The 14,525-nt window shown below is 43.0% G+C and overlaps 1 protein-coding gene across 1 annotated transcript; it reads left to right on the forward strand.

The window, feature by feature from the left end:
* Positions 1 to 8,395: 8,395 nt before the first annotated feature.
* Positions 8,396 to 14,323, forward strand: PRSS37 (serine protease 37). Its single transcript, XM_086395162.1, has 4 exons — positions 8,396 to 8,842; positions 10,904 to 11,045; positions 12,269 to 12,522; positions 13,371 to 14,323. The coding sequence occupies exons 1-4, from the start codon at positions 8,809 to 8,811 to the stop codon at positions 13,556 to 13,558; spliced, it is 618 nt and encodes a 205-aa protein (XP_086251288.1). The 5' UTR covers positions 8,396 to 8,808; the 3' UTR covers positions 13,559 to 14,323.
* Positions 14,324 to 14,525: the final 202 nt, after the last annotated feature.

Here is a 14,525-nt window from a genome sequence, read left to right on the forward strand (position 1 = left end):
TAGTCACCATCTACAGTGATTTTGGAGCCCAAAAAAATAAAGTCTGACACTGTTTCCACTGTTTCCCCATCTATTTGTCATAAAGTGATGGGACCGGATGCCTTGATCTTCGTTTTCTGAATGTTGAGCTTTAAGCAAACTTTTTCACTCTCCTCTTTCACTTTCATCAAGAGGCTTTTTAGTTCCTCTTCACTTTCTGCCATAAGGGTGGTGTCATCTGCATATCTGAGGTTACTGATATTTCTCCTGGCAATCTTGATTCTAGCTTGTGCTTCTTCCAGTCCAGCGTCTCTCATGATGTACTCTGCATAGAAGTTAAATAAGGGTGACAATTACAGCCTTGACATACTCCTTTTCCTATTTGGAACCAATCTGTTGTTCCATGTCCAGTTCTAACTGTTCCTTCCTGACCTGCATATAGATTTCTCAAGAGGCAGGTCAGGTGGTCTGGTATTCTCATCTCTTTCAGAATTTTCCACAGTTTATTGTGATCCATATAGTCAAAGGCTTTGGCATAGTCAATAAAGCAGAAATAGATGTTTTTCTGGAACTCTCTTGCTTTTTCCATGATCCAGTGGATGTTGGCAATTTGATCTCTGGTTCCTCTGCCTTTTCTAAAACCAGCTTGGACATCAGGAAGTTCACAGTTCACATATTGCTGAAGCCTGGCTTGGAGAATTTTGAGCATTACTTTACTAGCGTGTGAGATGAGTGCAATTGTACAGTAGTTTGAGCTTTCTTTGGCGTTGCCTTTCTTTGGGATTGGAATGAAAACTGACCTTTTCCAGTCCTGTGGGCACTGCTGAGTTTTCCAAATTTGCTGGCATATTGAGTGCAGCACTTTCACAGCATCATCTTTCAGGATTTGAAAGAGCTCAACTGGAATTCCATCATCTCCACTAGCTTTGTTCATAGTGATGCTTTCTAAGGCCCACTTGACTTCACATTCCAGGATGTCTGGCTCTAGGTGAGTGATCACACCGTCATGATTTTCTGGGTCATGAAGATCTTTTTGTTTGGTTCTTCTGTGTATTCTTGCCACCTCTTCTTAATATCTTCTGCTTCTGTTAGGTCCATACCATTTCATCCTTTATCAAGCCCATCTTTGCATGAAATGTTCCCTTGGTATTTCTAATTTCTTGAAGAGATCTCTAGTCCTTCCCATTCTGTTGTTTTCTTCTATATCTTTTCATTGATTGCTGAGGAAGGCTTTCTTATCTCTTCTTGCTATTGTCCTTTACATTATAGTGGACTGGAATGCAAAAGTAGGAAGTCAAGAAACACCTGGAGTAACAGGCAAATTTGGCCTTGGAATATGAAATGAAGCAGGGCAAAGACTAATAGAATTTTGCCAAGAGAACACACCTGTCATAGCAAACACCCTCTTCCAAAAACACAAGAGAAAACTCTACACATGGACATCACCAGATGGTCAACACCGAAATCAGATTGATTATATTCTTTGCAGCCAAAGATGGAGAAGCTCTATACAGTCACAAAAACAAGACCGGCAGCTGACTGTGGCTCAGATCATGAACTCTTTATTGCCAAATTCAGACTTAAATTGAAGAAAGTAGGGAAAACCACTAGACCATTCAGGTATGACCTAAATCAAATCCCTTGCAATTATACAGTGGAAGTGAGAAATAGCTTTAAGGGACTAAATCTGATAGAGTGCCTGATGAACTATGGACTGAGGTTCGCCACATTGTACAGGAGACAGGGATCAAGACCATCCCCATGGAAAAGAAATGCAAAAAAGCAAAATGGCTGTCTGGGGAGGCCTTACAAATAGCTGTGAAAAGAAGAGAAGCGAAAAGCAAAGGAGAAAAGGACAGATATATCTATTAAAGATATCGATTAAACAATAACCTTCCAAAAGAGAAAGCATTAGGCCCAGATGAGTTGACTCATGAATTCTACCAAACATTGAAGTAAGAAATTACACCAATTCTCTGCAATCTTTTTCAGAAGATAGAAGCGGAGGGAATATTTCCTAAATTATTCTATGAGGCCAGCATTATCTTGATACCAAAAACAAAGTCATTACAAGAAAACTACAAAAAAAAAAAAAAAGACCTTCTCATGATCAAAAATCCTCAACAAAACATTAGTCAAATCTAATTCAACAATGTATAAAAAACATACATGCTCTAAGACCATGTGGGATTTCTGCTATGTATGCAGGACTGGTTCAACATTTGAAAATCAATTAGGAGCTCTTTCCTATGTTTTCTTCTAGGAATCTCAAAGATTCGGGTCTTTTGTTTAAGTATTTAATTCATTTTGAGTTAATTTTTGTGAGTGGTGTAAGACAGGTTTTCCATTTCAGTTTTCTGCATGTGGTTATTCAGTTTTCCCAACACTATTTATTGAAGAAACCATCACTTCTTCATAAAGTGTTCTTGTCTTCTTTGTCAAATATCAATTGATTGAATATATAAGCATTTATTTCTAGGCTCTCTATTCTATTTCATTGCTCTATGTTTCTATTTTTTTGCCAATACCACAATGTTCTAATTACTATAGTTTTGTGGTATAGTTTGAAGTGTGATGCTTCTGGCTTTGTTCTCAGGATTACTTTGGCTATTTGAGGTCTTTTGTGATTCCATATAAATTTTAGGACTGCTCTTTTATTTCTGTGAAAAATGTCATTGGAATTTTGATGGAGGTTTCATTGAATCTATAGATGGTTTGGGGTAGTATGGAAATTTTAACAACATTAATTCTTTCAATCCATGAACATGCTGCTGCTGCTGCTAAGTCGCTTCAGTCATGTCCGACTCTGTGTGACCCCATAGATGGCAGCCCACCAGGTTCCTCTGTCCCTGGGATTGTCCAGGCAAGAACACTGGAGTGGGTTGCCATTTTCTTCTCCAATGCATGAAAGTGAAAAGTGAAAGTGAAGTTGCTCAGTCATGTCCTACTCGTAGCAACCCCATGGACTGCAGCCCACCAGGCTCCTCCATCCATGGGATTTTCCAGGCAAGAGTACTGGAGTGGGGTGCCATTGCCTTCTCTGCCATGAACATGAGATATCTCAATTTTGTTTATGTCTTCTTTAATTTCTTTCTGCAAAGTCTTATGGTTTTCATTGTACAGATCTTTCACTTCCTTTGTTAAATTTATTCCTAGGTATTTTATGTTTTTGATGCTATTGTAAATGGGATACCATAAAGTTCCTAGAAGGAAACATAGGGAAGAAAAGAATGCTTTTGATACGACAGTAACAATACAAGCAACAAAAGCAAAAATCAACAAGTGATGGTACATCAAACTAAAAACCTTCTGCATAGCCTGCACAGAAAATGACTGGTAGATGACATATTTCCCAAACTTTCCTGTTTCTGGTCCATCAGCTCTCCCTCCCAACGGAGCTCTATAGCCTTATCTCCTAGTTGAGGCCCAATCAGACAAGACAGAGATACCCTTAGTCACTCACCAGTTATCATCAGCAAGGTTAATAGGATACACTTCATGTTGATGCCTGAATCTTGTCCTGAGGATAAGGTTCTAGTGGAAATAGTCACAAAGCAGGAACAGAACTTATAACCCACTTAGGAATTCTGACAGCAGGATGAAGTGCAAATGAGAGAACTGGGATGGGGACTCTATAAGCCCGTCATTTAGAGGCTGCTTCTTCCAGTCTTGATCCTTAGTATAAAAAAGGATTCATTAGTCACACCTGCCAACTCTCTCAGTCAATTGGCATGGAAATCCTCGCAGTCTAATTGATATCTGCCCTATGGGAAGATGAGCTTCAGGGGTCTGAGCCTTATCCCTTATCTAAGGAAGTGAGAACCGAGTGAAACTTCTGTGGTATTAAAATTCATCCCAAGTTCTTTCCCTAGCTTCTCAGTTCTTTTCACCAGTTCCTCCCCCACAGTGTTTAACTAGCACCCCTCCCTCTACATGTCCCATTGACCCTCTGCTTTCTGGGCTACTCTGATGAAGCAGAGCTATGACTCCACCCTTCTCTGTGACACAGACTCCCTTCTCCTTTATCCATGTCACACTCAGCCCGCCCCCCCTCAGAACTGCTTCACTTGTGCATGTTGTATTCACACATACCATTTGAAGAAAAGTTCTCAACCAACACCAGTACTAGAGGCCCCTGTCAGATCTCCAAATCTGTTCCTACTACACTGCCCTCTGGGACAGCATACTCTTGTTCACTCACTCTCTCCTTTCTCTGTGGCTGCTTTGTTTAAATGGATTTTTTTTGGCAGCAAATACAAGAAGTGTGAGTGAAAGTCGCTCAGTCGTGTCGAACTCTTTGCAACCCCATGGACTATACAGTCCATGGAACTCTCCAGGCCAGAATACTGGAGTGGGTAGCCTTTCCCTTCTCCAGGGGATCTTCCCAACCCAGGGATCGAACCCAGGTCTCCCACATTGCAGGCAGATTCTTTACCAGCTGAGCCACAAGGAAAGCCCAAGAATACTGGATTGGGTAGCCTATCCCTTCTCCAGAGGATATTCCTGACCCAGGAATTGAACCGGGGTCTCCTGCATTGTAGGTGGATTCTTTACCAACTGAGCTATGAGGGAAGCCCAAATACAACAAGGATATTACTTAAATAGAAAATCTATTAGATGACAGAATGAAACAATAATAGATTTAGAGTCCCTTTAAACCTTAGATATTCTGTGCAATGAGGCCATGGACAGGTATATCTCCATGTATATATATGTATGGAATCTATAATAACTCTAATAAAGAACTTAATGATAAGAAATTTACAAACATGAGGAAATGTTGAATATTGTACATATACATACATACTCATAGGATTCTAAAGTTATCTTTCACAAAAAAACTTTAAGAACAATGTCCATATCAGATATCAATATCTTTTTGGGAAAAAAATGAAATTGGCAAACTAAAGGAAACATTCAAGAGCTAATGTATCATAAAAAAAAGTTATTTATTGAAACAAGAAAATTCACACTTGAAACTAGTTTTGTAGGCCTACAAATAAGTGTGTGGGGTGGGCAGGCAGGAGGGGGTAGCAGAGAGGGGATGAGAAGAGATGAAATGAGGTGATGTCAAGGGATCTCCCTAAACCATGTTAGGGGTCATTCTACGGTCAGTAGGGAACTACTCAAGAGTTTTAAGGAAGAAACTAATGCTCTCACCTACATTTTAGGAAAGATGTCTGAGTACAACAATGTTAAGTGGAGCGATAGTAGGCAGGCACACGCATTAGTTCAAGTGAGTCAAGATTATGGCATGGAGTAGGGTGGCAGCAGTGAGAATGGAAAGGCACGGATGGATTGAAGAGATTTGGGAGAGCAGGATGAACTTTGGGATCGAGTGGTCAGAAAAAGAGAAAAAAAAATCAAACTGAAAGGCAGAGCTGTCTCCCAAAAGGAGGAAAACTGGCAGAAGACTGAATTTGAAAGGCTAGCGGAATAAGAAGTTTAGCTTGACAGGCTACATTTCAGGAGCCGAGAGGAGGTGCAAACAGTGGTTTCCAGGAAGCAGTTGTGTATGCAGGACCAGAGCTCTTGGCTACAGATACCAATGTGAGGCTCATCAACAGGCAGCAGACCCCCGTGCCAGCTTCTCCAGAAAATCTGCTTTTCTGCTCTCAGTCCTCACATCCCCAGACAAACTCCCTTCCTGGCCCAGAATCTTTCCAAAAGAACTAGGAAAAACAACCTGACAGTAAAGTCTCTCTCTTTCTTAAATGTTTAACCTCTATTTAACTAATCCCACCCCCACCACTACCACACAATTGTGCTCGTCTCACACGCTAGTAAAGTAATGCTCAAAACTCTCCAAGCCAGGCTTCAGCAATACGTGAACCATGAACTTCCAGATGTTCAAGCTGCTTTTAGAAAAGCCAGAGGAACCTGAGACCAAATTGCCAACATCTGCTGGATCATCAAAAAAGCAAGAGAGTTCCAGAAAAACATCTATTTCTGCTTTATTGACTATGCCAAAGCCTTTGACTATGTGGATCACAATAAACTGTGGAAAATTCTGAAAGAGATGGGCATACCAGACCACCTGACCCGCCTCTTGAGAAACCTATATGCAGGTCAGGAAGCAACAGTTAGAACTGGACATGGAACAACAAACAGATTGGTTCCAAATAGGAAAAGGAGTACATCAAGGCTCCATATTGTCACCCTGCTTATTTAACTTATATGCAGAGTACATCATGAGAAACACTAGGCTGGAAGAAGTATAAGCTAGAATCAAGATTGCTGGGAGAAATATCAATAACCTCAGATATGCAGACGACATGACACTTATGGCAGAAAGTGAAGAAGAACTAAAGAACCTCTTGATGAAGTGAAAGAGGAGAGTGAAAAAGTTGGCTTTTAAAGCTCAACATTCAGAAAACTAAGATCATGGCATCTGGTCCCATCACTTCATGGGAAATAGATGGGGAAACAGTGGAAACAGTGTCAGGCTTCATTTTTGGGGGCTCCAAAATCACTGCAGATGGTGATTGTAGCCATGAAATTAAAAGACACTTACTCCTTGGAAGGAAAGTTATGACCAACCTAGGCAGCATATTAAAAAGTAGAGACATTACTTTGCCAACAAAAGTCCATCTAGTCAAGGCTATGGTTTTTCCAGTAGACATGTATGGATATGAGAGTTGGACTGTGAAGAAAGCTGAGCGCCAAAGAAGTGATGCTTTTGAACTGTGGTGTTGGAGAAGATTCTTGAGAGTTCCTTGGATTGCAAGGAGATCCAACCAGTCCATCCTAAAGGAGATCAGTTCTGGGTGTTCACTGGAAGGACTGATGCTGAAGCTGAAACTCCAGTACTTTGGCCACCTCATGTGAAGAGTTGACTCACTGAAAAAGACCCTGATGCTGGGAGGGATTGGGGCAGGAGGAGAAGGGGACGACAGAGGATGAGATGGCTGGATGGCATCACCGACTCAATGGACATGAGTTTGGGTAAACTTCGGGAGTTGGTGATGGACAGGGAGGCCTGGCGTGCTGCAATTCATGGGGTTGCAAAGACTCGGACACGACTGAGCGACTGAACTGAACTGAACCCCCACCACAGAAAACCTTCCACAACTCCATCCTGTCCAGGAATCTCAAGTGTATTTCATAAACGAGCCCTAATCCCAGTGTGGCTCTGTGTTCATTGTGAGGTTTAGGAAAGTATGTGCCATGTTAACTTTTTAAAACGTATTGGTTTTTGGTGGCGCAGGGTCTTCATTGCAAGGCGCAGACTATCTCCAGTTGTGGCAAGCAGGGGATACTCTTCCTTGTGGTGTCCGGGCTTCTAACTGAAGTGGCTTCTCTTGTTGCAGAGCACAGGCTCCAGGCACACAGGCTTCCGTGTTGCGGCTTGCGGGCTCTAGAGCTCAGGCTCAGTGGTTGTGGTGCAGGGGCTCCGCTGCACCAAGGCATGTGGGATCTTCCCAGAACAGGGACTGACCCTGTCTCCCCTGCACTGGCAGGCAGATTCTTAACCACTGGACCACGAGAGAAGTTCCCATGTTAACTCTTCATTCCATACTTCAGGAAATTTGTGTGAGGGACTGTATAATTTTCCAGGATTCATGAATGCTGGCTGATGAGCTGAAGCCTGGAGGATGTGGCTAAAAAGTGGTGGGTATCCAGTAATAAAATATAGATACTGTATTTCTAGTCTTTCCAGTCATGTGTGATTTTGAGAAAATCATTTTAATTCTTTGTTTCAGTCCTGTCACTACAGATCAGGAGAAAAGAAAGAATGATACCAGCCCTGACTCATCTTTCCAGGGTTGTTGTGACACTGGAATGAGACTATGAGTTTAGGAAACCTTCAGGGGTAAGAATGATACAAAGCTTACTTAAGTTTGTATCTCAGCTTTTGATATAAAACCTGATATAAAATCACCACTAACAATGTCTGTAAAGAACTTCGCTCAGTGGCTGGGATGCAGTAAATGCTCACAAAATGTTGGCTATTAGCAACCAGGCTCTTTGTGTTCCCAATTATCCAAGGATGACACGGCAGTCTATTATTGGCTGACCAATCTTTTCATTAGGTAAGAAGCACTTAGAAGTCCTGCCAACCATTCAGTAGATCCTAGATCTAATGTAATCTAGACTATAAATCATTCCCTGACTGTCAAAATGACTGCTCAATGAATGCTTTACATTTCCCCATTTGCTTAGCTCAGACCTGCTGATCACAACAACCAGGCCAAGCTATGACAGCTGCTGTTGCTAAGTTACTTCAGTCGTGTCCAACTCTGTGTGACCCCATGGACGGCAGCCCACCAGGCTCCCCCGTCCCTGGGATTCTCCAGGCAGCTATGACGGTGGAGTGATGAAATAGTGAACCCAGGGAAAGGTGAAGCCAATGTAATAAAGAGGGGAGGGGCTGAAGAAAAGTATAAGTAGCTGTGACGAGGCTCAGAGAAAATCTGGGCACACTGTCTTCCTGAACTAAGGTGCAGAATACTGTCCCCCCACAGCCCTGGCCTGAAAAACTCCAAGGGGACATAAGTCCTAAGCCTGGAGTTCCCTTTCCCACAGACAGCTGAACTGCTTTTAGGCAGATGGGCTTTTAGGGACAGTAAATTGAGGGACTTGGGTCCTGAAGTCCAGTCACGAAGCTTCCTTGTCTCTCCATGAGAGGCATAGTCCCCCACCTTCCGTGGAACAGAAGGGCCTCCATCTGCCTATTGGAGCCCTCTTCCCCTGTACTGTTCATGCCCAGAGCTGCTTTTCAACCCTCCTGCCTAATCATACCCACTGGTTCTACTAGGTGTTTCAGAGAAACTACTGAACTGAGAGCTCCATACTCTGTTGATCTTCTGCACCTCACAAGGGAAGACTATGAAGTTTACCTTCTGCTTGACTGTCCTTGCTGGTATGTATCCAGGACTTTCTACTCTGTTGTATAAGGCACAGGTTAATACAGAACGGAGGAGGGCAGATGCAGGATGTGGGGATGGCACAAAAGTCAAGAGAAACTGTCAGGAGCAGCACTGGGGATCCCCCCTCAGACTCTAGCCAAAGGCTCTCTGGACAGGCTGAGAAGCCCAGTGCTAAGCTTGGGCTTCTTGTTCCACACTTGGAGAGTTCCACACTCAACACTCAACAGTGAGTGTTCCACCTTGGTTATTCCAAAATACAGGCTTCATCACACAGGGGCAAGTCTCAGTGTAGTCACAAGGACAGAGAACTCATTTTGATGACTGATATGCTGGGAGGGACTCAGGGCAGGAGGAGAAGGGGGGACGACAGAGGATGAGATGGCTGGATGGCATCACTGACTCGATGGACGTGAGTCTGAGTGAACTCCAGGAGTTGGTGATGGACAGGGAGGCCTGGCGTGCTGCGATTCATGGGGTCGCAAAGAGTCGGACACGACTGAGCGACTGAACTGAACTGAACTGAACTGATGCCTCCCTGTTGCAAAAGCTTAGAGACTCAGAATGCGGGGAATGGAGAAGATGGGAACAAAAGATCAAATGCAAGGACCCTCCATCTGTACTCCCTGACTATGTGAAGCTCTTCTGAATTCACCAGAGCGGCCTTTCCCACCACACCCTGACTACCTAGGTTGTTGCATCACAAATTAGCTGTGTGACCTTGGACAAGTTAATTAATCTATCTGGGCTTCAGTTTCTACAGTCAAAATGGGGATATTCCTACCTACATTATAGAGTCATTGTGAAGATTTAGGACAAGGGTGCAATGGCTCTTGTCCTTATTAATACCCCACCCTTTTTTCCTTGGGGTTTCTAACAGTGTGAGTCCACAGAAAAGGGTGTGGTGAGGTACAGGCCTGGGCTTGGAAAGGATTCACATAAGAACCAAGGGCAGCTGAAACAAAAACAATATTTCTGACATTAGAATCAGCCTTCCTCCTCTTTCTTCTCTCTTTTTTAAAAAATTCATTATAAAAGCACTGCACAGTCATACTAGAAAATTGAGAAATATTAAAAAGTATAAAAAATAAACAGCTTTCATAGTCCCACCTCAGTCAACACATGCTAATGCACTTTTTGAATTTATTCCCAGGCTTTATTTTATTTATTTTAATGGCTTATTTTTGTTTCTTTACTTGTTCTTAGATAATTGGATTACTAGATTAAATGCACATTTTTATTATTTTTTAACTAAAAGGTTATTAGTATTCCTTTGCTGTTTAATATTCTTTATAAATGCAGTTTTAATATATATGCTGTTCCATTTGTTCACACTCCTTTGTATTTCAATATCCAAGATTACTGTATTGGACATTCGTATTTCAAACATTTACCTATTATAAGAAAGAAAGAAAGTGAAGTACCTCAGTCGTGTCCGACTCTTTGCAACCCTGTAGCCTACCAGGCTCCTCCATCCATGGGATTCTCCAGGCAAGAACACTGGAGTGGGTTGCCATTTCCTTCTCCAGGGGATCTTCCCGACCCAGGGATCAAACCCAGTCTCCCACATTGCAGGCAGATTCTTTACCAGCTGAGCCACAAGGGAAGCCCAAGAATTACCTATTATAAATAGTGTTAAAATGAGCACATTTACTAATAATCTTGATCTACATCTGATTATTTCTTTAGAATCAAGAATTCTTGGGGTTGTAATTATTAGGTCAAAGGTGACAAACCATTTACAATTCTTGATGCTCATTTTTAAATTGCTTTTGAAGCAGACAGAATCAATTCCCATTCCTATAAGTAGTAAATGAGAGTCTTTCTCATTTTACTTTCTTAGGCTGAATATTGTTAACATTGGACAAAAATGATTATTAAAACTATTAGATAAAATGGTATGTCATTTTCATGTACATTTTGATTTTTTAATGTCAAGTACCTTCACATTTCCTGCCCAACTGATTACTACTTTAAAATTGTCCATATTTCCATTCAGCTAAGAAGCTGTTGACTGTTCTAAGAACTTCTAAGAACTTCTCATATCTATTCCTCAGGGACATTTTTCTCCGCTCACTCATCTGTGCAGAAAGATGATCCTTCCCCCTATTTGGTCTACCTCAAGTCTCACTTCAACCCCTGTGTGGGCGTCCTCATCAAAAGCAACTGGGTGCTGGCCCCTGCTCACTGCTACTTACCGTGAGTGTTGACCATCCTCATCCACTCTACTCACTCTGCATTGGTGATTCTCAAACAGGGGCAACGTTCCCCCCAGGGTACATGTGGCAAAGGAAGACATTCTTGGTTGTCACAATAGAGTGAGGGCTGCGGGGAGGGCTGTGTTAACGGCATCTGCCTGGTGAACGCCAGGGCAAGGATGCTGCTTAATATCCTACGCTGGACACAGCAGCCCCCCACAACACAGCCATCCAGCCCTGCACGCCAACAGGGCTGCTGGGGGGCCTCCTCAGTCTCCCATAAGTCTTTCCAAGGTTTTTTTACTGGCAATATGAGTTTTGTCAGTTAAGGAACCAGCAGACAACTGATGGTGCACTCAGATTTTATTAAATTGAGAAGAATTGATAAAAAAAAGAACTAATGACAAAGGTATGGTCTAGTTACAGGGAAAACATAGACAACAGTTCAGTTCCTCTGGGGTTCAGTATTAGAAAGATGCACTTACTACTCCCAGACCTAAAGGGGCAGGGGGAGAATGATTTTAAGCGGGGAGAGGAAAAGAGTCAGTGAGAGAGAAAGAGACAGCACTGTGTACAGAGACAGCCTGATAGCGGTCCTAACCTTTGATCAGGAGACGGTCGACAGCCACAACCCTGCAGCAACCCAACGGGGCACGGCAGGTGGGAGGATAAACTTGCCAACCTCTCCCTTCTCCTTCATGTTCCTTTCTGGTGCTTCTTATCAGCCAAATACCAATCAAATGCCAAAGGACAAGAAAGCACGTGGACTTAATCCACCTATTTCACCTTCCAAAGTACAGAGATGGGTGAAATAGAGTTGTGAGGAGATTTGATAAAGCAAACAGGAGCTGTCCAACACTCAAGTCACCTCATTCTCTTCCCGACACCGGAATGGAAATGCCCAGATAGGCTGGAGCCGGAAAGGAGGGGAAATAATATTTCTAGACCATGCATTCTTTTCTCTCCCACTACATGAAAACAGAGAAGTGAAAGGCTCCACCACTTAACTGTGTGATCATGGGTGAATACTCTCATGTGCCTCCATTCCTTCATCTGTAACACGGGGATTCTGTTTTGAATCCCTGCTTTGTTGTGAGTAGTAAACGGGGGAATCCAGGATTCAGACAAAGCTCTTGGCAAAGCGCCTGGCCCACTGTAACATCAGCTTTGATGATGATACCAACAGTAACGATGATGGTGACTTCCAACCCCTTGTCCCTCCAGAAATCTGAAGGTGATGCTGGGAAATCTCAGAATCAGAATCAGAGATGGGACAGAGCAGACAATTAACCCTATCCAGATTATTCGCTACTGGAACCATAGTCATACTGCGCCCCAAGATGACCTCATGCTCATTAGGCTGGCTAAGCCCGCCATCCTCAACGAAAAAGTCCAGCCCATTGCCCTCGCCACCAGCACCGTCAAGCCAGGCACCATCTGCATGCTTTCCGGTTTGGACTGGAGCCAAAACAACAATGGTGAGTGCACCTGCCCCCGAACATCAGGTCATGAGTTATATCTGATGAGACAGGCCGGGGAGGAGCCCCATGTCTGTGTAACTGAGAGCAGAGGAGGGTGGGGTGGAGACCAAGGGGGAAGTACTGTCTGAGGGGTCTGGCAAAAAGAGACCCTGTCAGAAGTCCAGACTCCTCCTTTCCCAGGCTGTCTAAAGCTCCACTGCTTCTTCAGAGCTTTGGCAGATGGAGCTACCAGGCCACCTGACTCAGCACAGAGGCCACGCCTCCTGATTGTCAGAGGCACAGCTCACATTAAAAAGGCTCCGCTTTCCCGTACTGGCTCACTTCTCTTGTTGAGGACACCTGAGAACTTGAGTCAGGTCACCTCTTATTCCTCCAAGAACAGACACAGAGTAGAAAGAAAATGCTGCTTTTTAAAGAGACATAAAGGCCATTTCAAAATCTTCAAGATTAACCCTCATAACCATGCACAAAATCACGTCTTCTTTCTTCCTCATTATTTTGTTCAGTTCAGTTCAGTCACTCAGTCATGTTTGACTCTTTGCGACCCCATGGACTGCTACATGCCAGGCCTCCCTATCTATCACCATCTCCCGGAGCTTGCTCAAACCCATGTCCATTGAGTTGGTGATGCCATCCAACCATCTCATCCGCTGTCATCCCCTTCTCCTCCTGCCCTCAATCTTTCCCAGCATCAGGGTCTTTTCCGGTGAGTCAGCTCTTCACATCAGGTGGCTCAAGTATTGTTCAGACAGACACAAAACATCAGTTGAAACAGAAGCTGGGGATTGGAGAGCTAAATGACATTTGTGAACAGGAAGGTTTCTTTTATCCCTGTCTTCCCTCAGGCAGACACCCTGATTTAAGGCAGAACCTGGAGGCCCCCGTGATGTCCGACACAGCCTGCCAGGAAACCGAACAAGGAAAAAGCCACAGAAACTCCATATGTGTTAAATTTCTAAAAGTGTTCAGTCGAATTTTTGGGGTAATCTTTTCTCTCTATCCAATTTTCATTCATTTGGATATGTCTAGTTAACTATTTAATCACGGTATTTAAAAAATAGAAAGCCGACAACTTCACAAATTTTTGAGAATTTGGTAAGGCTGCAGCAAAGCCTCCCATTATCTTCAGTAAAGAGCCCTCATTAGAGACATCTGTATTCATTAAGGGGCATCAAGCAACACCAAGAGTTAATAATTGGTTTTTTTTTCTCATAGCTGCAACTGAAAATGGGTAGCACTTAAAAAAAATAATTCAAATACTTCACAAATTGAAATAGGCTTCATCAGTTCAAGTAAATGGAGTTTGACTCATTTTAAATGTGAGTTCTAGAAAGGCTTTTCTCTGACTCTCTCAACGTCACACAAGGCTAGTTATGACAAAGTTAGATGAATGAATCAAGCTTCCAGTCTGCGGACTCTTATCTTGATGCAGCATGCTACCTTCAGGCAGGGTGCGTCCACACGGGGACTAGAGAGTGCCTATAAGGAGATTTGACCACATCTGTCTGCCTCCCTCTCTCTGTGCGATGATACCTTCTAGGAGCTGGCCGTTGCTACTGTCATCTGCAAAAACAAGCTGCAGGGGATCGAGGTCGGACACTTCATGGGAGGGGATGTGGGCATCTACACCAACGTTCAGAAATACGTCAGCTGGATTGAGAGCACCACTAAAGACAAATGAGACGTGTTTCTCCCTAAGTGTCCCAGAAGCTCCACCATGGACGATACCAACCACGAACAACTTACCCCAGGTTCAAAATAAAATGTCCAAATAGAAATATTTGGATTTACCACACCAGTATCTTGTGTTTTCTCATTTGTATCTCTGCACATATCCCATAAAGAGCTGAAGAACCAAGAACGAAACGTGAAATAAGATAATAGGGTTATACCTATTATCTCATTTAAAGCTTATAACCAACCCTCGAAGTTGTCTTTTCTTCCCACTTTACAAATGGGAAAACTGAGACAAAGAGAAGTTACTTAACATTATCTATAGG

Source organism: Bos grunniens, chromosome 4 (genome assembly GCF_055505025.1).
Source record: "Bos grunniens cultivar Pamir isolate PY7600 chromosome 4, Bosgru_T2T1.0, whole genome shotgun sequence".
NCBI classification, from domain to species: Eukaryota; Metazoa; Chordata; class Mammalia; order Artiodactyla; family Bovidae; genus Bos; species Bos grunniens.

Excerpts from the sequence above, each read along its gene's own strand:
- PRSS37 (XM_086395162.1), top strand. The coding sequence starts at position 8,809 with ATGAAGTTTACCTTCTGCTTGACTGTCCTTGCTG. Across the intron at positions 8,843-10,903 it reads CTGCTTGACTGTCCTTGCTG|GGACATTTTTCTCCGCTCAC; the intron begins GTATGTATCCAG and ends TCTATTCCTCAG. Across the intron at positions 12,523-13,370 it reads CTGGAGCCAAAACAACAATG|GCAGACACCCTGATTTAAGG; the intron begins GTGAGTGCACCT and ends GTCTTCCCTCAG.